At 39.2% G+C, this 26289-nt stretch overlaps 1 protein-coding gene across 4 annotated transcripts in view; it reads right to left on the minus strand.

The window, feature by feature from the left end:
- The window catches only part of yem (yemanuclein), a gene marked incomplete at its 5' end in the record, with an annotated part of 205437 nt that overhangs the window by 91654 nt on the left and 87494 nt on the right, over positions 1–26289 (minus strand). For all 4 annotated transcript variants that reach the window (XM_070089273.1, XM_070089271.1, XM_070089274.1 and 1 more), the window contains 5 exon segments: positions 12804–12884; positions 13665–13823; positions 20674–20762; positions 21170–21378; positions 23184–23336. In XM_070089273.1, coding sequence (XP_069945374.1) covers positions 12804–12884; positions 13665–13823; positions 20674–20762; positions 21170–21378; positions 23184–23336 — 691 coding nt within the window.

Below are 26289 nucleotides of genomic sequence, written 5' to 3' on the forward strand. Positions count from 1 at the left end.
AACTAGACAGTTTTACATACAGACTAGGGCACACTAAAACCGAGGTTCCACTGTACATGTGTATATACTATATTTTTTTTCAACGTACCTGCTATATCTCACCGAGGTAGGGCGACCCAAAAAAGAAGAAACACTTTCACCATCATTCACTCTATCACTGATTTGCCAGAGGGGAGCCAAAACTACAGTTCAAAACTGCAAATATTCCCACCCCAATTTCAGAGTGCAGGCACTGTACTTCCCATCTCCATGACTCAAATGCAGCTAACCATTTTCCCGAAATCCCTTCATAAATATTACCTTGCTCACACTCCAACAGAACATCAAGTCATAAAAACCACTTGCCTCCACTCCTAACACACACTTGCTTGCTGGATGTCTAAGCCCCTAGCACACAAAACCTCCCTTATTCCCTCCCTCTGATCTTTCTTAGGATGACCCCTACCCTGCCTTTCCTCCACTATAGATATATACACCCTCCAAGTCATCTTATTTTGCTTTACCTTTCTCTATTTGTCCAAAAGATCTCAACAACCCATCCTCAGCCCTCTGGATAATACTTTCAGTAATTATGCACCTCCTCCTCCTTATCTCCAAGCTATGAATTCTCTGCATAATATTTACACCATATATTGCCCTCAGATGTGACAGCTCCACTGCCTCCAACCTCCTCCTCACTGCAACATTCACAACCCAAGTTTCACACCCATATAAGAGCGTTGGTACCACCATACTCTCATACATTCCCCTCTTTGCCGCCATGGATCAAGTTCTTTGTCTCTACAGATGCCTCAATGCACTACCCACCTTTTTCCCTTCATCAATTCTATGGTTCTCCTCGTCTTTCAGACCCACCTGCCGACAAGTCAACTCCCAAATATCTGAACACATTCACTTCCTCAATAGTCTCTCCTTCCAATCTGATGTTCAATCTTCCATTACCTAACTTGTTTGTTACCCTTATCACCTTGCTCTTTCTCGCATTCATTTTTAATTTCCTTCTCTTACATACCTTCCCAAATTCGACCATCAATCTTTGCAACTTCTCTTCAGAAACTCCCAAAAGAAATGTCATTAGCAAAAAGCAACTGAGACAACTCACATTTCGTATTAGATTCCACATACTTAAATCACACTCCTCTCTCCAACACCCCAGAATTCACTTCTACAGCCCTACTATAAATATGCTAAACAATCATGGTGGCATCATGCATTCCTGTCTAAGGCCTACTTTTACTGGAAAATAACTTTCCTATCTTCTAAATACCCCAACCTGAGCTTCACTATCCTCAAAAATTCTTAACAGTATTCAGTAACCTACCACCTATTCTATACACTTGCAACATCTGCCACATTGCTCTATCCTCCCTATTACAGTGGTCCCCCTGTATCTATGGGGAATACACTCCAAGACCTACAATGGATACCTGAAACCGTGAATAGTAGAGAACCCTTTGTACAAGTCATTTTTTCAATTATGTACAAACATCACTTTTTTACATGGGAAGCATTTCACAGCTTCTCTTAGGCTTTGAAGAATTGCCAGCATCACTACTTTTTCACTCTGGGCCCATTATTAAGCAAAATAATATAGCATTATTTTTGGGCCACAGTAAACAGTGGATAACTGGAACTGCAGATACCAAATCTGTGGATACGGGGGTCCTACAGTATGTTCCTTTTCTAAATATTACATGAAAACAATGAAAACTTCCTTACTTTTATCTAAATATTGTTCACTTAAATGCTTCAATGTAAACACCTGGTTTACACATCCTTTGCCCCTTTCTGAAGCCTCCTTGTTCATCTGTGATCATGCTCTCTGTTTTACCTATAATTCTTTCAATAATAAATCAACCTTACAATTTACCTGATATACTCAACAGGCTTATTTCCCTATATTTTTTATTCTATCTTTTCCCCCTTTCCTTTATACAAAGGAACTATGCATGCTCTATGCCAGTCCCTAGGTATCGTCCCCCCCCCCTCTTTCATACATTTATTGATCAGAGTACTAACCACTCCAAAACTATGTCCCCACCTACTTTTAACCCTTTCATTGTCCGTGTCATAGTACTGCCAGTTTGAGGTCACTGTCTGTGCCGTAGTACTATGCCATGAGTTCAGCTCACTCAGATAAGCTGTGAGTGGAAAATCTGGGCCTAGATATGAGAGAATTGGTTTATGTGGTAAGTGTGAACCATGTAAAAAATCCTGCAGCATGCAGTGCATAATAAGAACAACTGCGACTGTTTTTGGCTTAAAAGAATGAATTTGCCGTGTATTTTCTTATGTTTTTTGGATGTACTCTCAGTTTCTTGGTCTCATTTGATAGAATGAAAGATATATTACAGAAATAGAGATGATTTTAATTTGTTTCAGGACTAAAAATATCTTGAAATCAAGCAGCTCAAGGTAGCGGAAATGTTTAATTATTGCCAATATTCAATGGTAATCCAATACATGTCCAATTGGTGGGTCTAATACGTGTTCATGAATGTTCTGATATTATTCATACAATTATTACAATATTGCATAACAGTAAAGACAGGGAACATAACTAATGAACAGAAGAAATGTTATTTAGTACCAGGAAAGCTTGCATTGTTTATTCTGGACCCTAATTTAAAATTGGAATATTTTGAAATGTGCGTGAAATTGGTCAAACTACTAATTTCTGATCACTTTATTGGATACTTGAATTAGTTGATTGGGTGTTTTGTGTGCTCAATTGATAGAATGGAATGCATGCTAGCAAAATAGTTAAGAATTTAGTTGACTAGAACAATGTAATTGGCCTAAAATAGAACTCAAAGTGGGATAAATCGCTGATGCGTAAATATCACCGACACAGCAAAATTTGCAACAGTGTAATTTTGGCAATTTTCCATCAAATTTCGTTACCTTAGGAAAAAGCTTCTCGACCATTTCATAAGAAAAACTAATTTTGTTTTTTGTTTGAATTCTTGGACCCTGTGGACAAGTTTCAGATCAGGGGTCTGGACCCTGAAAGGGTTAAGAGTGGAAGAGAGAGAGGAGGGTACCCATATGAAAACAAGAGAGACTGTAGTTGAGATTTGTATACTTGTTATCCAGTTTTCTCTCAATTCAACCTTGATTTTGCAAATACAGTGGACCCCTGAGTTCTGTGATTAATCCGTTCCAGAGAGTCTGCCGACTGGCGAAATTCACTATTGGCGAATATATTTTCCCACTAAGAAATAATGAAAACCCAATTAATCCATTTCAGACAGCCAAAAGTATTAACAAAAAATAATTTTTTTAAAGATTAAATATAGATTTACACACAGAAAACAATGACAAATAAATATAAAGCACTAATAAAATGGATAAATGAACATTTAACATCACACTTAACCTTTATTGATTCTTGTTGGTGTAGGAGGTAGGTAGGAGGCAAGAGGAAGGCAAGTTTATTATGCTTCAATATGATGCTAATATCATCTCTACAGCTTATTTATCTATCAAAATTCATCTAATATGACATTATAAATAATATTAATAACACAGAAACATGATATATACTCTAGAATGAATAAAATATGTCATAATGTATGAGAGGAGTAAATGGTGTAAGTGTTGTTGTTGGGTTTAAGGGCCTCCACTAAGAGAAGCCATGTTGGTGGCAGTAGAGGCTTTGGCCACCACCACCATCACACTTAAATAATGTAATTTATAAATAAGAAATATTTACATTTTATTATTTTTTATTTTTTTATTATCACACTGGCCGATTCCCACCAAGGCAGGGTGGCCCGAAAAAGAAAAACTTTCACCATCATTCACTCCATCACTGTCTTGCCAGAAGGGTGCTTTACACTACAGTTTTTAAACTGCAACATTAACACCCCTCCTTCAGAGTGCAGGCACTGTACTTCCCATCTCAGGTATACACAAATACAGTTACATACATAGATTATCATACATAGCAGCATATGTGTAAAGTACCCAGGATAACCCAAAAAATTCAAGAGTGACATATTTCCATTGGTGTCCTTTTATATTTACACTTATATTTACTTTTATACTTACATTTTTATATTTACACTTACCTTGGAGGAGAAGTCAGTTTAATTACTTAGTTTGATGAAGGAGATGTTAGCAGAGGTTTAGGGTGGTGGAAGATAGCAAGGCGGTGCATGTTCAGAGGTCCTATACACATCCAATAACACTGGAGAGTTACTCTCATATATGAGTATGAGTACTGGGGGGGTTGAAGAGGGTTGGAATAGTTTTAAAAATACGGAATAAGAATGTGGGGCAGAAGTTTGTGGCTATAGGAGGGTGGGTGCAGGAGGAAAGAGGAGCAATTGGTGGAATGATGAAGTAAAGGGCATGATAAAAGAGAAAAAGTTAGTAAATAACAAAAAAAGGCACAATACCGAGACTGGAACGATACACAAATAACCCACACATAAAAGTTAGCTTATGAGTTAGCTTATGAGAGGTTTTTACAAAGCAAAGTGTTATAAGAAGAGAAGAGTATATGGAGAGTAAAAGAAAGGTGAAGAGAGTGGTGAGAGAGTGTAAAAGGAGAGCAGATGATAAAGTGGGAGAGGCACTGACAAAAAATTTTGATGAAAATAAGAACAAATTTCGGAGTGAGATAAACAAGTTAAGAAAGCCTATGGAACGAATGGATTTGTCAGTTAACCCGTAAACGGTCCAAACGTATATATACGATCACTACCCCAGTGCCCCGAATATTTTGAAAAATAAAAAAATAGGTTTTTTTTATTATTGAAAAAGGAGAGCACATTTTTCTAATTTTTTTTTTTCTTCAACAAGTCGGTCGTCTCCCACTGAGGCAGGGTGACCCAAAAAAAAGAAAGAAAATCCCCAAAAAGAAAATACTTTCATCATCATTCAACACTTTCACCACACTCGCACATTATCACTGCTTTTGCAGAGGTGCTCAGAATACAACAGCTTAGAAGCATATACGTATAAAGATACACAACATATCCCTCCAAACTGCCAATATCCCAAACCCCTCCTTTAAAGTGCAGGCATTGTACTTCCCATTTCCAGGACTCAAGTCCGACTATATGAAAATAACTGGTTTCCCTGAATCCCTTCACTAAATATTACCCTGCTCACACTCCAACAGATCGTCAGGTCCCAAGTATCATTCGTCTCCATTCACTCCTATCTAACACCCTCATGCACGCTTGCTGGAAGTCCATGCCTCTCGCCCACAAAACCTCCTTTACCCCCTCTTTCCAACCCTTTCGAGGACAACCCCTACCCCTCTTTCCTTCCCCTATAGATTTATATGCTTTAGATGTCATTCTACTTTGATCCATTCTCTCTAAATGACCAAACCACCTCAACAACCCCTCTTCTGCTCTCTGACTAATGCTTTTATTAACTCCACACCTTCTCCTAATTTCCACACTCCGAATTTTCTGCATAATATTTACACCACACATTGCCCTTAGACAGGACATCTCCACTGCCTCCAACCGTCTCCTCGCTGCTGCATTTACCACCCAAGCTTCACATCCATATAAGAGTGTTGGTACTACTATACTTTCATACATTCCCTTCTTTGCCTCCATAGATAACGTTTTTTGACTCCACATATACCTCAATGCACCACTCACCTTTTTTCCCTCATCAATTCTATGATTAACCTCATCCTTCATAAATCCATCTGCCGACACTTCAACTCCCAAGTATCTGAAAACATTCACTTCTTCCATACTCCTCCTCCCCAATTTGATATCCAATTTTTCTTTATCTAAATCATTTGATACCCTCATCACCTTACTCTTTTCTATGTTCATTTTCAACTTTCTACCTTTACACACATTCCCAAACTCATCCACTAACCTTTGCAATTTTTCTTTAGAATCTCCCATAAGCACAGTATCATCAGCAAAAAGTAACTGTCAATTCCCATTTTGAATTTGATTCCTCATAATTTAATCCCACCCCTCTCCCGAACATCCTAGCATTTACTTCTTTTACAACCCCATCTATAAATATATTAAACAACCATGGTGACATTACACATCCCTGTCTAAGACCTACTTTTACCGGGAAGTATTCTCCCTCTCTTCTACATACCCTAACCTGAGCCTCACTATCCTCATAAAAGCTCTTTACAGCATTTAGTAACTTACCACCTATTCCATATACTTGTAACATCTGCCATATTGCTCCCCTATACACTCTATCATATGCCTTTTCTAAATCCATAAATGCAATAAAAAACTTCCCTACCTTTATCTAAATACTGCTCACATATATGTTTCAATGTAAACACTTGATCTACACATCCCCTACCCACTCTAAAACCTCCTTGCTCATCTGCAATTCTACATTCTGTCTTACCTCTAATTCTTTCAATAATAACCCTACCGTACACTTTTCCTGGTATACTCGGTAAACTTATTCCTCTATAAATTTTACAATCTCTTTTGTCCCCCTTCCCTTTATATAAAGGGACTATACACACTCTTCGCCAATCCCTAGGTACCTTCCCCTCTTTCATACATTAAACAAAAATACCAACCACTCCAACAATATATCCCCCCCTGCTTTTAACATTTCTGTCATGATCCCGTCAGTTCCAGCTGCTTTACCCCCTTTCATTCTACATAATGCCTCCTGCACCTCCCCCACACTCACATCCTGCTCTTCTTCACTCCTAAAAGAAGATATACCTCCCTGACCAGTGCAAGAAATTATCACCTCTCTTTCTTCGACGACATTTAAAAGTTCCTCAAAATATTCTCGTCATCTACCCAAAACCTCCATCTCTCCATCTACTAACTCCCCTTCTCTGTTTTTAACTGATAAATCTATTTGTTCCCTAGGCTTTCTTAACTTGTTTAACTCACTCCAAAATTCTTTCTTATTTTAAAATTCCTTGACAGTACCTCTCCCACTCTATCATCCGCTCTCCTTTTCCACTCTCTTCACCTTTCCTTTACTCTCCATATATTCTACTCTTCTTATAACACTTCTGCTTTGTAAATACCTCTCATAAGCTACCTTTTTCTCTTTTATCACACCCTTTACTTCATCATTCCACCAATCACTCCTCTTTCCTCCTGCACCCACCCTCCTATAACCACAAACTTCTGCCCCACATTCTAATACTGCATTTTTAAAACTATTCCAACCTTCTTCAACCCCCCCACTACCCATACCTGCACCAGCCCACCTTTCTGCCAATAGTTGCTTATATTTTACCCGAACTTCCTCCTCCCTTAGTTTATACACTTTCACCTCCCTCTTACTTCTTGTTGCCATTTTCCTTTTATCCCATCTACCTCTTACTCTAACTGTAGCTACAAATAGATAATGATCTGATATATCAGTTGCCCCTCTATAAACGTGTACATCCTGGAGTCTACCCATCAACTTTTTATCCACCAATACATAATCTAACAAACTACTTTCATTACGTGCTACATCATTCTTTGTATATTTATTTATCCTCTTTTTCATAAAATATATATTACTCATTACCAAACCTCTTTCTACACATAGCTCAATTAAAGGCTCCCCATTTTCATTTACCCCTGACACCCCAAATTTACCTACTACTCCCTCCACAACATTTTTACCCACTTTAGCATTAAAATCCCCAACCACAAGTACTCTCACACTTGGTTCAAAACTCCCCACGCAATTACTCAACATTTCCCAAAATCTCTCTCTCCTCTATACTTCTCTCTTCCCCAGGTGCGTATACACTTACTATTACCCACTTCTCACATCAAACCTTTATTTTACTCCACATAATCCTTGAATTAATATATTTATAGTCCCTCTTTTCCTGCCATAGCTTATCCTTCACCATTATTGCTACTTCTTCTTTAGCTCTAACTCTATTAGAAACCCCTGACCTAATCCCATTTATTCCTCTCCACTGAAACTCTCCCACCCCCTTCACCTTGTTTCTCTTAAAGCCAGGATATCCAGCTTCTTCTCATTCATAACATCCACAATCATCTCTTTCTTATCATTCGCACAACATCCACGCACATTCAGACTTCCTACTTTGATAATTTTCTTATTCTTATTCTTTTTAGTAATTATTACAGGAAAAGGGGTTACTAGCCCATTGTTCCCGGCATTTTAGTTGACTTTTACAACACGCATGGGTTATGGAGGAAAGATTCTTATTCCACTTCCCATGGATATAAAAGGAAAAGTAATTAGAACAAGAACTAAGATAAAATCAAAGAAAACTCAGATGAGTGTGTATAAATAAACATGTACATATATGTTTAGTGTGACCTAAGTGTAAGTAGAAGTAGCAAGACGTACCTGCGATCTTGCATATTTATGAGACAGACAAAAGACACCAGCAATCCTACCATCATGTAAAACAATTACAGGCTTTCGTTTTACACTCACTTGGCAGAACGGTAGTACCTCCCTGGGTGGTTGCTGTCTACCAACCTACTATTGCAGATATATGTATCTTCTTTCTTTCTTTCAACAAACCAGCCATATCCCACCGAGGCAGGGTGGCCCAAAAAGAAAAACAAAAGTTTCTCTTTTCAAATTTAGTAATTTATACAGGAGAATTGGTTACTAGCCCCTTGCTCCCGGCATTTTAGTCGCTTCTTACAACACGCATGGCTTATGGAGGAAGAATTCTGTTCCACTTCCTCATGGAGATAAGAGGAAATAAACAAGAACAAGAACTAGAAAGAAAATAGCAGAAAACCCAGAGGGGCGTGTATATATATGCTTGTACATGTATGTTTAGTGTGACCTAAGTGTAAGTAGAAGTAGCAAGACATACCTGTTATCTTGCATATTTATGAGACAGACAAAAGACACCAGCAATCCTACCATCATGTAAAACAATTACAGGCTTTCGTTTTACACTCACTTGGCAGAACAGTAGTACCTCCCTGGGTAGTTGCTGTCTACCAACCTACTACTGCATATATATCTTCTTTCTTTCAACACGCCGGCCATATCCCACCGAGGCAGGGTGGCCCAAAAGGAAAAACGAAAGTTTCTCCTTTTCTTCTTTCTTTCAACACACCAGCTGTATCCCACCGAGGCGGGATGGCCCAAAAGGAAAAACGAAAGTTTCTCCTTTTACATTTAGTAATATATACAGGAGAAGGGGTTACTAGCCCCTTGCTCCTGGCATTTTAGTTGCCTCTTACAACACGCATGGCTTACGGAGGAAGAATTCTGTTCCACTTCCCCATGGAGGTAAGAGAAAATAAACAAGAAGAAGAACTAGAAAAAATAGAAGAAAACCCAAAGGGGTGTATATATATATGCTTGTACATGTATGTGTAGTGTGACCTAAGTGTAAGTAGAAGTAGAAAGACATACCTGAAATCTTGCATGTGTATGAGACAGAAAAATGGACACCAGCAATCCTACCATCATGTAAAACAATTACAGGCTTCAGTTTTACACTCACTTGGCAGGACGGTAGTACCTCCCTGGGCGGTTGCTGTCTACCAACCTACTATTGCATATAGATATATCTTCTTTCTTTCTTTCAACACACCGGCCGTATCCCACCGAAGCGGGGTGGCCCGAAAGGAAAAACGAAAGTTTCTCCTTTTACATTTAGTAATATATACAGGAGAAGAGGTTACTAGCCCCTTGCTCCCGGCATTTTAGTTGCCTTCTACAACACGCATGGCTTACGGAGGAAGAATTCTGTTCCACTTCCCCATGGAGGTAAGGAAATAAACAACAAGAACAAGAACTAGTAAGAAAATATTAGAAAACCCAGAGGGGTGTGTATATATATGCTTGTACATGTATGTGTAGTGTGACCTAAGTGTAAGTAGAAGTAGCAAGACATACCTGAAATCTTGCATGTTTATGAGACAGAAAAATGGACACCAGCAATCCTACCATCATGTAAAACAATTACAGGCTTCAGTTTTACACTCGCTTGGCAGGACGGTAGTACCTCCCTGGGCGGTTGCTGTCTACCAACCTACTATTGCATATATATATATCTTTCTTTCAACGTACCAGCCGTATCCCACTGAGGTGGGGTGGCCCAAAAGAAAAAACTGAAGTTTCTCCTTTTAAATTTAGTAATATATACAGGAGAAGGGGTTACTAGCCCCTTGCTCCCGGCATTTTAGTCGCCTCTTACGACACGCATGGCTTACAGAGGAAGAATTCTGTTCCACTTCCTCATGGAGGTAAGAGGAAATAAACAAGAACAAGAATTAGAAAGAAAATAGAAGAAAACCCAGAGGGGTGTGTATATATATGCTTGTACATGTATGTGTAGTGTGACCTAAGTGTAAGTAGAAGTAGCAAGACATACCTGAAATCTTGCATGTTTATGAGACAGAAAAATGGACACCAGCAATCCTACCATCATGTAAAACAATTACAGGCTTCAGTTTTACACTCGCTTGGCAGGACGGTAGTACCTCCCTGGGCGGTTGCTGTCTACCAACCTACTATTGCATATATATATATCTTTCTTTCAACGTACCAGCCGTATCCCACTGAGGTGGGGTGGCCCAAAAGAAAAAACTGAAGTTTCTCCTTTTAAATTTAGTAATATATACAGGAGAAGGGGTTACTAGCCCCTTGCTCCCGGCATTTTAGTCGCCTCTTACGACACGCATGGCTTACAGAGGAAGAATTCTGTTCCACTTCCTCATGGAGATAAGAGGAAATAAACAAGAACAAGAATTAGAAAGAAAATAGAAGAAAACCCAGAGGGGTGTGTATATATATGCTTGTACATGTATGTGTAGTGTGACCTAAGTGTAAGTAGAAGTAGCAAGACATACCTGAAATCTTGCATGTTTATGAGACAGAAAAATGGACACCAGCAATCCTACCATCATGTAAAACAATTACAGGCTTCCGTTTTACACTCACTTGGCAGGATGGTAGTACCTCCCTGGGCGGTTGCTGTCTACCAACCTACTATTGCATATATATATATATGTATATATATATATATATGTATGTATATATATATATATATATGTATATGTATATATATGTATATATATGTATATAAAGGAGGTTTTGTGGGCAAGGGGCTTGGACTTCCAGCAAGCGTGTGTGAGCGTGTTAGATAGGAGTGAATGGAGACGAATGGTACTTGGGACCTGACGATCTGTTGGAGTGTGAGCAGGGTAATATTTAATGAAGGGATTCAGGGAAACCGGTTGTTTTCATATAGTCGGACTTGAGTCCTGGAAATGGGAAGTACAATGCCTGCACTTTAAAGGAGGGGTTTGGGATATTGGCAGTTTGGAGGGATATGTTGTGTATCTTTATATGTGTATGCTTCTAGACTGTTGTATTTCTGAGCACCTCTGCAAAAACAGTGATAATGTGCGAGTGTGGTGAAAGTGTTGAATGATGATGAAAGTATTTTTCTTTTTGGGGATTTTCTTTCTTTTTTTGGGTCACCCTGCCTCGGTGGGAGACGGCCGACTTGTTGAAAAAAAAAAAAAAAAAAAGTATATAAAAAATGATGACGTACTAAAGAAGGGATACCACTTGCATAGCTCTGCTCCTGTACTACAAATAGATAATTACAGTGGACCCCCGCATAACGATTACCTCCGAATGCGACCAATTATGTAAGTGTATTTATGTAAGTGCGTTTGTACGTGTATGTTTGGGGGTCTGAAATGGACTAATCTACTTCACAATATTTCTTATGGGAACAAATTCGGTCAGTACTGGCACCTGAACATACTTCTAGAGTGAAAAAATATCGTTAACCGGGGGTCCACTGTATATCTTTCTCCAGTGCTAGATAACAAATGGCACATTTGTTATGTAGCACAAGAGTATCAGGAAACTCATTTCAAAAGGCCAGTTTTCATATTTTCTTTATGCACCTGAGACTTCAAAACAGTTGCACAATTAAAACTCCTCACCGATTATTTGAACAAGCAAAAAAATCTGAGGTGCAGATAGCCCTCCAATGAAATGTGCCATGCATTACACCCATGACTGTACTCTCCCCACCTACTACACAGCACTGGCAAGATGTGATACATTACCTTTTAAAGAGCTGAGCTCTGATATACAGGGGTAGTTCACTTTTGTAAGCCTAAGTGTTCTGGCAATAAAATTAGTCTTGTAATTTAATAATCATATCATATACCTGATGAGGATACCTACATACAAATAATTTATCCTACACAAATTAAACACAACCAAAAACAAATCTATTACTGTAACTTTAGGGCAAAAATTTGGCTGGCAAGTACAAACCTGAGACACTCCCCCACAGGATAACATGCTGACTATGAATACTTATAAGAAGTCAGGCTATAACCAATCCAGGGTTAATAAATTTTAAATGTTGAAGTGAGAAAGTGTAACACTAATCAAAGAAACACGTAGTATAACCATCGAGAAGGAAAGCCATCACAGGTACACAGACCACTTGTAAAAGTGTATTCCTTAGATTATATCTTGCGGTGCAGTCTGAACACTCTGACCATATTAAAGCTTGAGTTTCAGAATATTTGGAAGAGAAGAAGTTTTCAATACAAGAATGTAGACCAGAAATGCCCCTTTATGAAGGGCTCTTTTGGAGGTTTAGATATGTCAGTCAGAACCGGCAGCTTCATTCTGATTTTATGTAGTTCATAAAGCATGTGGTAATACTGCATACATGAATAAGAATTCCAATGGCTACTTGTTATTAATGACTAAACAAATTCACAATCAGTAATGGCCCAATTAGGCCTTTGTTAACTCAGGTAACAGTAAAATGTGGATAACTTCATGAGAGGAAAAGCAGCAGAGTAAGCATCAAAACTAATGTTGTTACATACTTTGACTCGGCAGCTTTCTGGCACTCCAAAGCATGTTGTTCCACTAATGGAGGCATGTGAGCATCAACAGCTTCCTTTAACCTGGAAGAAATTACTCTTCTTAAGACAATACATCAGTATGGTACACAAGTATTTATTTTATATATACTGGCAAGCATTTATTTTATATATATTGGTTAGCTATCTTATCTCCTTTGCCAGCAGTTTTCCTGACATTCTAGAGTTTCACTTCAATATATGAAACACTGAGGAAAGTGAGAGGTAAAGTTTACATATGAACTACTGAAGAGCTCAACAGTATCACAATACGTGAAAAATGAGCAAAGATTGTTGAAGGATGAGTGACTTCCTCATTACAAAAGATCTGACAATGAATTCTCTCACTGGTAAAATATTCCCACAAGTATGTGAATAAAACAATACTGTATGTAGTTGATAGCATTTACTGAGAAAACGTTTTATTCACTAGGGTTTTTTATCAGTTCAAGAATTGATAAACTCCCTGGTGGATGAAATGTCTTCACAATATATGCCATAAACCATATACTGTCTTTTTCAGAGAATGAATCACTATTTCACGAGTCTGGACAGTTAAATAATCTCATAATACAGCAACAGTAGTCCTGATTATATGTAGTATAGTATTTGATGAAAGTAAAATCTATGTAAACAATGGCATAAGCTGGCAAGTGGCAGTTCAAAGACACTTTTACTATATATAACCCAAACTGGGTGCTTTATCAAGGTACATGACAAGTTCCATTGTAGGTAAAACATAATAAAACAGGTTTTTGATCCTTCATTTCTTTTAATTGTCAAAATAAACTGACAAGTATCCAGTGCAAGCTATGGTAACTTTACCTTCTGAGTGGCTCTCGTAAACTGTTCTCCTGTTTCTCAGTTAAGAGATTCTTGGCTCTTTTAACTAGAGTCTGAGTTCCACAAGGAAGATGTTCTGACAGGTGGTTATATATCTGTGTCTTTTTCCTTCCACCAATTTTATTCAGCTGCATTTCAATACTGAAAGTAAATTACAGTACTATTAATTAGTTACAGAGGCTACACACAAGAAATCTCTAAATAATTTTAGGGTGAATAAAGAATGCACCAGTAAAAATATCTGAGAAAATCCACTTGCTATAATAATAACTATTGCATTACTTTAATTGTTAATGGTGTTGTTGTTTTTCATATTAGGAGAGAGACAAACTACATTTACAAAGGCAATTACAAAGTGACATTTTACTTTCAAATTGCCAAAGCCATATTAAAGAACTACCATTCTGTGAAATACTTGCTTTCAAGTTATTCAGCTGCATTGAATACTATTAAGAACAGATCTGATGCACCAAAAGCTTAACCCTTAAACTCTTCATAAATGGAAACTATGACAGCCCAGTTAAAGACTTTTTTTTTTTTAACCTAAACTGCTGTCTCACCAAGGCAGCAAGACTCAAAGAGAACACACTCACCATCAGTCATTTAAAAGCTGTCTACCCAGAAGTGTGCTCATATCACAATTCAGATTACCCTCTAACTGCAACATCCCCATCCCTCCTTTAGAGTGCAGGCACTACCCTTCCCACTTCCTGGACTGAAGCACAATGGATTTCTCTCAATCCCTTCATAAAAGTTACCTTGCTCACAGTCCAACAAAATATCCATTAAACCCTTCGTCTCCATTCACTCTACTCTAACAAGCTTACAACAGCATGCCAGATGCTCAAGCCCCTAAAGTTCAAAGCCTCCTTTACCCCTTCCTCCCAACTGTTTCTGAGCAACTCCTATCCCTCCTACCTTCCACCCCAGATTTACAAACACTCATCACCCTATCCCTCTTCATTCTCTTTACATGCCCAAACCCCCTCAATAATACCTCCTTAATCCTCTGACTTGTACCCTTGGTGACCTCACACTGCCATTTAATTTCTACATTATAAATTCCCTGCATGATATTCATCCCACATAACTCCCAAAGACGATATCTTGACTCCAATTAGTCTCCTCACTTCAGCATTCTAAACCCATTCTTCACACCCACAAAAATGTTCGTACCACTGTACTCTGGTGCATGCCTTTTTTTTTTTCCCTCCAAAGATAAACTTTTTTTTTTTACAGATGTTTCAACACACCACCCACCTTCCTCCCCATCGTATCTAGTTATATCAACTTCCTCCATACTCCCTCTCTCCGATCTGATATTCAATCTATCATTGCCTAAATTTTTTGCTACACTTCATCACCCTCCTCTTCTCAATGTTCACTTTTAATTTCCTTCTTTTACACACCCTCCAAATTCATCCACCAACTTTTGCATCTTGTCTTTAGACTCCCCAAAAAACACTGTTAACAGCAAAAAAAAAAAAAAATGCAAAAACTCCTACCTTGTAACAGATCCAGTATCTTTCAATCCCACACCTCTTCCCAACACTTTAGTATTCACTTTTCCAACCACATATATAAATTTGGTAACCATGGTGATATCACACATCATGCAGTGTTGTAACAATCAGTACAAAATATTTCTTAACTGCTTAATTTTCAACAGATTTCAAAAGTAATTTTTTTAACACGTTGGCCATTTCCCACCAAGTCAGGGTGACCCAAAAAGAAAGAAAGAAAGAAAAAAAAAAAACTTTCATCATCATTCAACACTTTCACCATCACTCATACATAATCATTGTCTTTGCAGTTTAGATGTCCCTCCAAACTGCCAATATCCTAAACCCTCCTTTAACCCTTTCACTGTCGGTGACGTATAGGAATGGCTTACAAGCCGGTGTCAGTGACGTATTATTAGTTATTAGCACACTGGCCAATTCCCACCAAGGCAGGGTGGCCCGAAAAAGAAAAACTTTCATCATCATTCACTCCATCACTGTCTTGCCAGAAGGGTGCTTTACACTACATTAGCACCCCTCCTACAGAGTGCAGGCACTGTACTTCCCATCTCCAGGACTCAAGTCCGGCCTGCCGGTTTCCCTGAATCCCTTCATAAATGTTACTTTGCTCACACTCCAACAGTGTATTAATACGCCAAAATTCTAGCGACTTCAAATCTAGCGGGAGAAAGCTGGTAGGTCTACATGTGAGAGAATGGGTCTGCGTGGTCAGTGTGCACAGTATAAAAGAAATCCTGCAGCACACAGTGCATAATGAGAAAAAAAGAAAACTGTTTTTGGTTTAACACGCTAAATCTGAGGTGTATTTTCGTATTGTATTTATGGTTGTATTCTTGTTTTCTTGGTCTCATTTGATAGAACGGAAGATTTTTTTTTTTACACATCAGCCGATTCCCACCATCACTGTCTTGCCAGAGGGGTGCTTTACACTACAGTCATAAAACTGCAACATTAACACCCCTCCTTCAGAGTGCAGACACTATGTACTTCCCATCTCCAGGACTCAAATCCGGCCTGCCGGTTTCCCTGAATCCCTTCACAAATATTACTTTGCTCACACTCCAACAGCAAGTCAAGTATTAAAAACCACTTGTCTCCATTCACTCCATTCAAATACGCTCACGCATGCTTGCTGGAAGTCCAAGCCCCTCGCACACAAGACCTCCTTTACCCCCTCCCTCCAACCCTTCCTAGGCTGACCCCTACCCTGCCTTCCCTCCACTACAGATTTATACACTCTCGAAGTCATTCTGTTTTGTTCCATTCTCTCCACATGTCAGAGGTGATTTTGATTGGTTTCACGATGAAAAGTACCTTGAAACTGAGCTCAAAATAGTGGAAATGTTTAATTTTTGCCAATGTTCGAGAGTAAACAAATGACGTCACTGTCCAATACGTATCCAACTGGCCAGTCTAATAAGCAGACATGAACGGGTTGACATTATTTACACAATTATTACAATAATGCAGTTGCCTGCATAACAGAAAATGTTCTATTTTGTGTGAATAAAAATTCAAAATGGAAAGCAAAAGTAATATAAGAGGGGTCTGGAGATGTGACTAATGAACAGAGAAAATGTAATTTTAGTGCCAGGAATGTTTGCAGTGTTTATTCTGGACCCTATTTTGAAATTGGCATCTTTTGAAATTTGTGTGAAATTGGCCAAATTGCCAATTTCTGACCACTCTATTGGGTAGTTGAATTCGATAAATGGGCGGTTTCTTGTACTCAATCGATAGAACAAATGGAGTTCAAGTGAAATAGCTGAGTTTGGCAGACTGGAACAATGGAATTGGCTGAAAATAGGGCTCAAAGTGGGTGAAATTGCTGATGCATTGCATCAGCTAACTTTGCAAGAGCATAATTCCTAAATTTTCCATCAAATTTCATACTTTTGGTGTCATTACCATCAGGAAAAAATTCTCTATCATTTCATAAGAAAAAATAACTTTTTTTTTTTAAATTCTTCGACACTGCAAGCAAGTTTGTGAGCAGGGGTCTCAACAGTGAAAGGGTTAAAGTGCCGGCATTGTACTTCCCATTTTCAGAACTCAAGTCTGGCTAACCAGTTTCTCTGAATCCCTTCAGAAAATATTACCTTGCTCACACCCCAACAGATAGTCAGGTCCCAAAAACCATTCATCTCCATTCACTCCTATCTAACACGCTCAAGTACGCTTGCTGGAAGTCCAAGCCCCTCGCCCACAAAACCTCCTTTACCCCCTCCCTCTAACCCTTTTGAGGACAACCCCTACCCTGCCTTCCTTTCTCTACAGATTTATACGCTCTCCATGTCATTCTACTTTGATCCATTCTCTCTAAATGACCAAACCACCTCAACAACCCCTCTTCAGCCCTCTTGACTAATACTTTTATTAACTCCACACCTTCTCCTAATTTCCACACTCCAAATTTTCTGCATATTTACACCACACATTGCCTTTAGACAGGACATCTCCACTGCCTCCAACCACCTCCTCGCTGCACCATTTACAACCCAAGCTTCACACCAGTGTGTATTGGATGCATGGCATGATTTGTTTACTTTTGAACTTTGGCAAAAATCGAATATTTCTGCTACTTTGAGCTCAATTTCAAGATACTTTTCATTGTGAAACCAATCAAAATCATCTCAATTTCTGTAATATGTCTTCCATTCTATAAAATGAGACCAGGAAAACTAGAATACAGCCATAAATACCATACGAAAATACAGTGGACCCTCAACCAGCGATGGCATCGATTAACGATAAATCTGACTAGCGATACATTTTAACGCAAAAATTTTGCCTCGACTAGCGCATAAAAACCCGACCAGCGCTATTCGTTCCATACGAGACGCGTCCACTTTGGCCTGAGCGCGCCTCACTTGTCCCGTGGGTGCCAGTGTTTACAAGCCAGCCACCGCGGTCGCTTCCAAACATACAACTGGAACATTTCATATTATCACAGCCTTTGTAGTGATTGCACCTGCAAAATAAGTCACCATGGGCCCCAAGAAAGCTTCTAGTGCCAACCCTAGAGCAAAAAGGGTGAGAATTACTATGGAGATGAAGAAAGAGATCATTGCTAAGTATGAAAGTGGAGTGCGTGTCTCTGAGCTGGTCAGGTTGTATAATAAACCCCAATCAACCATCGCTACTATTGTGGGCAAGAAAACGGCAATCAAGGAAGCTGTTCTTGCCAAAGGTGCAACTATGTTTTCAAAACTGAGATCGCAAGTGGCAGAAGATGTTGAGAGACTCTTATTGGTGTGGATAAACGAGAAACAGATAGCAGGAGATAGCATCTCTCAAGCGATCATATGTGAAAAGGCTAGGAAGTTGCATGACGATTTAATTAAAAAAATGCCAGCAACTAGTGATGATGTGAGTGAATTTAAGGCCAGCAAAGGTTGGTTTGAGAGATTTAAGAATTGTAGTGGCATTCATAGTGTGATAAGGCATGGTGAGGCTGCCAGTTCGGACCACAGAGCGGCTGAAAAATATGTGCAGGAATTCAAGGAGTACATAGACAGTGAAGGACTGAAACCTGAACAAGTGTTTAATTGTGACGAAACAGGCCTGTTTTGGAAGAAAATGCCAAGCAGGACGTACATTACTCAGGAGGAAAAGGCATTCCCAGGACATAAGCCTATGAAAGACAGGCTTACTTTGTTGATGTGTGCCAATGCTAGTGGTGATTGCAAAGTGAAGCCTTTATTGGTGTATCACTCTGAAACTCCCAGAGTGTTCAGGAAAAACAATGTCGTCAAGGCTAATTTGTGTGTGCTGTGGAGGGCAAACAGTAAGGCATGGGTCACTAGGGACTTTTTCTATGACTGGTTACACCATGCATTTGCCCCCAATGTGAAAAATTACCTAATTGAAAAGAAATTAGACCTTAAGTGCCTCCTGGTATTAGACAATGCTCCTGGTCATCCTTCAGACTTGGCAGAGCGACTTTCTAGGGAAATGAGCTTCATTAAGGTGAAGTTTTTGCCTCCTAATACCACTCCTCTCCTGCAGCCCATGGACCAGCAGGTCATTTCCAACTTCAAGAAACTGTACACAAAAGCTATGTTTGAAAGGTGCTTTGTAGTGACCTCAGAAACTCAACTGACTCTAAGAGAGTTTTGGAAAGATCATTTTACCATCCTCAATTGTGTAAACATTATAGGTAAGGTTTGGGAGGAAGTGACTAAGAGGACCTTGAACTCTGCTTGGAAAAAACTGTGGCCAGAATGTGTAGACAAAAGGGATTGTGAAAGGTTTGAGGCTAACCCTGAGAATCCTATGCCAGTTCAGGAATCCACTGTGGCATTGGGGAAGTCCTTGGGGTTGGAGGTTAGTGGGGAGGATGTGGAAGAGCTGGTGGAGGAGGACAATGAAGAACTAACCACTGATGAGCTGCTAGATCATCTTGAACAGCAAGAGGGCAGACCTGAGGAAACTGCTTCGGAGGAGGGGATAGAGAAATTGAAGAAGTTGCCTACTTCTAAGATTAAGGAAATGTGTGCAAAGTGGCTTGAAGTGCAAACCTTTTTTGATGAAAATCACCCTGACACAGCTACTGCAAGCCGTGTTGGCAACCTGTACACTGACAATGTTGTGAACCACTTTAGGAAAGTTATAAAGGAATGAGAGTTACAGGTATCTATGGACAGATATGTTGTGCGACACAAGTCCAGTGACTCTGAAGCTGGTCCTAGTGGCATTAAAAGAACAAGGGAAGTAACCCCAGAAAAAGACTTGCTACCTCAAGTGCTAATGGAAGGGGATTCCCCTTCTAAACACTAAGAAGATCAACGGTCTCCCCTCCTCCCATCCCATCAATCATCACCAGATCTTCAATAAAGGTAAGTGTCATGTAACTGTGCATGTCTTCTTCAGTTTGTGTGTATTAAAATTAATATTTCATGTGATAAATTTTTTTTTTTCAATACTTTGGGATGTCTTGCACGGATTAATTTGATTTCCATTATTTCTTATGGGGAAAATTAACTTGACTAACGATTATTTCGATTAACAATGAGCTCTCAGGAACGGATTAATATCGCTGGTTGAGGGTCCACTGTACAGTGCAAAGTCACTGTTTTAAACCAAAAACACGGTCAAAGTTTTTTTTTCCTCATTACACACTCTGTGCTGCAGGATTTTTTTGATACTGTGCACACTGACCACATAGACCCATTCTTTCATATGTAGGCCTACCAGCTTTCTCTCACTAGATTTGAAGGCACTAGAATTTACACGTACTAGTACGTCAATAACCCTGGTGTGTAAAATGTACAAGTATGTCGGAAACCCTGAAAGGGTTAATGTCTATTTTATGAGCATGAGTAGATTTGTCCATCTCATGTCATGTCCATGATTCTCTCCCACACATCAGAGTAGGGAGAATATCCTCATGCAGTCCATCCTAAAGATCGAATCAGTTTTCACCATATTTTATTGTCTTTTGTTCCAAATTGGCACATCTGTCTTACCTTAAAAGTAATTTGTTGACAGAATCTGTGAAGAACTTTTGACTGGAACCCTTCGACGAGCGACCCTCTTCCTTTAATTTATTTATTACCTGAAATTTTTTCTAAATTAGTTAAGGGTATACAAAGAAATTTACAGAGCAACAGAACTAGGCCCAACAAGATCATTTGTTTAACCCTTAAACGGTCCAAACAGATCGACGTTCAAATTCGTAGTGCTACAAAAGTAGATCTACCTTTTTTTACATATTTTCAAATATAACAAAAAAAATGTAGATAAAAGTTTTTTTTACACATTTTCACATGTAAAACAAAAAATTTTTTTTACATTTTTTTACATACTTTCAGATGTTTAAAAAACGTATATATACGTTTGGACCATTTAAGGGTTAATCCAAGTTATATGGTGAAAAAAAAAAGGTATACCCCAAATAGGGGTGCCCAAATTTAGTAATAAAATTACATGGGATAAAACTTTAATTAAGAATCATTAACAAACCTGTGTAAGATCTGGAGGGAGGTTCTCTGGCAGTGGTATGTTATTTTCATTATCTGAGTAGTGGTGATTATAATTTGTTGCATCATGCACTTCATCTTCACCTTCTCCATTTGCCTCTTCATTCTCTACTGCACCATCATCAGCAACACCACCACCACATTCCTCTTCCTCGTCATCATCTTCCGATTCACTTTCACTTGACGATGAACCTGTGCATGTCAAAAACTGTAGAACTGCTTCTCTCAATATCTTTAATTTTTTCAAAGTTATCCATAATATGTGCTCCTAAGTGCTCACTGTTCCTAATTAAAAAACACAATCCCACAAACCACCCAGACTGTAATAAATATACGAGGTAAGCACCAAAGAAGCCTGGTTCACGGCCAGGCTGCAGAAGTAGGAAAATTTCTGAAACCCGTCAAATGCAGGCTCAAAAAAAATTATTAAAAAAAAAAAAAAAAAAGGGAAATGTCATTTTCCATATGGTTGTCCATGTTACATGTTGATATATGTATACATACAACCCAATAGATGGGTCAGAATACTGCATTTCGAGGCAGGTACCATTTGCACATTCCAAGAGCACATGCAATAATGCACAAATTTTAGCTACCTCTACATATTGTCTGAAGCCTAATTTTTTGCAAGAATATGAACCTTTCAACATGTAACAATGACAGCAATGTGGTGAAAGATATTTCGCCACATTGGGGGGACACCCTAATCCACTCTCAATATACAGTGGACCTTCAGTTATCAGCCGTTCCGGATATCGGCCAATTCAGTTATAGCCCGATTTTTTGGCCGAAATTTTATCCCGATTATCGGCCGTTATTTTGGTTATTGTTTGTATTGGACGCGTCCACCAATAGCAAAGTACGAAAGTGAAGGAGGAAGAGAGAGGGAAGAATGTGCTTTCTTCAGTGATTCTACGATATGTACGATACTAAAGCAGCATTAGTCGATAAAGGGTATTGCGCCAACCAGTGATAAAGTGTAGCACGTAAGTTAAGTGATTAAGTGATAGCAAAAGGAAGACACGAAACTGACTCCTCCAATGTTGTTGGAGGTATATAGGACAACTGATAATATATGCCACCCTGCCTATTTTCCACCACCCTAAACCAATACCAGCATCTCCTTTAAGGTACAGTAAGTGTAAATGTTTCTTATTTATCAAGTGTAAATATTTCTTATTTATATATTACATACACTGTTTCAGTGTGAGTAGTGGCGGTAGCAGAGCCGCCGCTACCACTATATGTACGGCTTATGCTGTCAGTGGCCCTTATAAATCCAACACCACCACCACCAGTCCTCACATACATAATGACATGTTATTCATTCTAGAGTATATATCATGTTTCTATGTTATTAATACTGTTTATTACATTATATTAGATGAACTGTGATAGATAAATAAGCCGTGGAGTTGATAATAGCATCATATTTAAGCATTTTGTCCTTCTCCAAACAATAAACTCGCCTCCCTCTCTGCTCCTCCCCATTTTGTATACGCCAACAAGACTCTTCAATAAAGGTAAAAGTGATTTAAATGTTCATTTATCCATTAGTCATTTTATTTAGTTCTCACTGTTTTGTGTATGTAAAACTATTGTTAATCTTTAAAAAAAATGTATTTTTTGTTAATATTTTTGGGTGCCTGAAACGGATTAACTGTATTTACATTAATTCTTATGGGAAATATTATTTCGGTTTTTGGCCATTTCGGTTTTAGGCCGACCTTCTGGAACAGATTACAACCAATAACTGAGGATCCACTATATTCCAAATCAATAGATAACTTTTTCAAACAAATTTGACATGAAATTTTCCTGCTCTGGGAGAAGCTGTCACAAATTCCCTGCTTTGCAAAGAAACTATCACACAATTCCTTGCTCTGAAGAAAAGCGAACAGGCAATTCCTTGCCCTGGAATGAAGCTATTATATAAAAATAACAGGAGCCCTATAAATGAAATTGAAAGTCATTAATGCTATTATTATTGTACTTACTTCCAGAAGAGTCACTGTCAGAAGAACTGGTATTGGAGCTGGATGATGCAGATTCATCAGAATCATCCTTTTTTTCTGTTGCTTCTTCTCGAGCTCTACTCACTACTGCCTCAATACTGGCCTTTATTGACTGCTCATTTGGCTGAGTTTCACCTAAAACAGAAAGAATACTATGTATTAAATCTTTACAATCAATGAGTAAAGAACAAATCCTGTTTCTGCAAAAGAAAATTATTTTTATATTCAGAGTATGCAGTGCTCCTTTGTACAAGGTAAAGGGGACAAGAATGTAAGAATTATAGGGAAATATGCCTGTTGAAAATGCCAGGTAGAGTGAATAACAGAATTATTCACAAATTAATGTTATGCAATACTGATGAGATGAGCAAGACATGTGTAACACTTAAATTGCACATGAGTTTTATTCAACAAAATAATTAATAAGAGAGTTAGGGGGTAAGAAAGTAGGATTCCAGAGTAGAGATTCCATTTAGAGAACAATACTTGGCAAGAGGCATGGAGTTAAAAGATAAAGAATCACACATAAAGTGGGAGTTGTCACAGTTGCTCTTTGCTGATGACACTGTGCTCTTGGGAGATTCTGAAGAGAAGTTGCAGAGATTGGTGGATGAATTTGGTAGGGTGTGCAAAAGAAGAAAATTGAAAGTGAATACAGGAAAGAGTAAGGTTATGAGGATAACAAAAAGATTAGGTGATGAAAGATTGGATATCAGATTGGAGGGAGAGAGTATGGAGGAGGTGAATGTATTCAGATATTTGGGAGTGGACGTGTCAGCGGATGGGTCTATGAAAGATGAGGTGAATCATAGAATTGATGAGGGGAAAAGGGTGAGTGGTGCACTTAGGAGTCTGTGGAGACAAAGAACTTTGTCCTTGGAGGCAAAGAGGGGAATGTATGAGAGTATAGTTTTACCGACGCTGTTATATGGGTGTGAAGCATGGGTGATGAATGTTGCAGCGAGAAGGCTGGAGGCAGTGGAGATGTCATGTCTGAGAGCAATGTGTGGTGTGAATATAATGCAGAGAATTCGTAGTTTGGAAGTTAGGAGGAGGTGCGGGATTACCAAAACTGTTGTCCAGAGGGCTGAGGAAGGGTTGTTGAGGTGGTTCGGACATGTGGAGAGAATGGAGCGAAACAGAATAACTTCAAGAGTGTATCAGTCTGTAGTGGAAGGAAGGCGGGGTAGGGGTCGGCCTAGGAAAGGTTGGAGGGAGGGGGTAAAGGAGGTTTTGTGTGCGAGGGGCTTGGACTTCCAGCAGGCATGCGCGAGCGTGTTTGATAGGAGTGAATGGAGACAAATGGTTTTTAATACTTGACGTGCTGTTGGAGTGTGAGCAAAGTAACATTTATGAAGGGGTTCAGGGAAACCGGCAGGCCGGACTTGAGTCCTGGAGATGGGAAGTACAGTGCCTGCACTCTGAAGGAGGGGTGTTAATGTTGCAGTTTAAAAACTGTAGTGTAAAGCACCCTTCTGGCAAGACAGTGATGGAGTGAATGATGGTGAAAGTTTTTCTTTTTCGGGCCACCCTGCCTTGGTGGGAATCGGCCAGTGTGATAATAAAAAAAAAAACTTAGAAAAGGGTAAGGAACCATTTGTCACATTTATATAGATTTAGAAAGGGCATATGATAGGGTGGACAGGGAAGCAACATGACAGCAAATGTATGGAGCAGGTAATAAGTAAAACCTTTATTTAACTGATTAATTGGGGGAAGTGTGTGTCCATTAATGCCAGGGTGCTGAGAAGAGGTGAAGGATTGAAATTTCACAAATCTGATACAAAGCGGGAGTTGTCACAGTTGCTCGCTGCTGATGACATTTCTTTTGGAAGATTCTGAAGAGAAGTTATAAAGGTTGGATTGGATGTCAGATTGGAGGGAGTGAACAATCTGGGGTATCCGAGAGTGGATTCGTTGGCAGATGCGTTAATGAAATATGAAGCGAACCGTAGAATAGACGAAGGGAAAAAATGTTGACGTGTTGAGGCATCTGTGGAGAGAAATTTTATCCATAAAGGTAAAAAGAAGAATATACCAGAATGTAGTAGTACCAACCCTTATAAATGGGTACGAGGAATGGGCATTAAACATTGCAGTGAGAAGGCTAGAAGCAGTAGAGATGTCATGATTAAGAACAATGTGTAATGACTATTGTGCAAAGAATTCGGACCACAGAAATTAGACGACAGTGGGTTTATGAAAGGTATTACTCAAAGGACGGAGGAGGGGATGTTGAGGTGGTTTGAGGATTTATAGATAGAGCAGAATAGAGTGACCAAGAGGGTTTATATATTATGGGTGGAAGGAAGGGGTAGGGGTCACCCCAGGAAGGGCTGGAGGGAGAGCATGAAGGAAGTTTTAGATATTTGACATACTGTTGTGATTAAGATAACATTTATAAAGGGATTCAGAGGAAACTGATAAGCTGGACCGAGTCCCAGAGGTAGGAAGTACAATGCTTGCACTCTGGAGAGGGTGCAAATATTACACCTCAGAGGGTCATCTGAATTATAATGTCTGCACATGCATGCATGCACACACACGCACACACACACACTAGAGAATGGAAAAGGTACAGAAGACAGAGAACTCAGGAAAAATAAAGAGATTAGCCGAAGAGCCAGAAACGAATATGCACAGATAAGAAGGGAGGCTCAGCGACAATATGAAAATGACATAGTATCGAAAGTCAAGTCTGACCCGAAGCTGTTGTATAGCCACATCAGGGGGAAACAACAGTCAAGGACCAGGTAATCAGACTGAGGAAGGGTGATGGGGAGCTCACAAGAAACGACTGAGAGGTATGTGAGGAGCTCAACACGAGATTTAAAGAAGTATTTACAGTGGAAACCAGTAGGACTCCAGGAAATCAGAACAGGGGGGTACACCAACAAGTGCTGGATGAGGTACACATAACCAAGGAGGAGGTGAAGAAGCTGCTATGTGAACTTAACGCCTCGAAGGCGGTGGGACCAGACAACATCTCTCCGTGGGTCCTTAGAGAGGGAGCAGAGATGCTGTGTGTGCCATTAACAAAGATCTTCAACACATCCATTGAAACTGGGCAACTCCCTGAGGTATGGAA

The sequence above is a fragment of the Cherax quadricarinatus genome, chromosome 28, assembly GCF_038502225.1.
Source record: "Cherax quadricarinatus isolate ZL_2023a chromosome 28, ASM3850222v1, whole genome shotgun sequence".
NCBI classification, from domain to species: Eukaryota; Metazoa; Arthropoda; class Malacostraca; order Decapoda; family Parastacidae; genus Cherax; species Cherax quadricarinatus.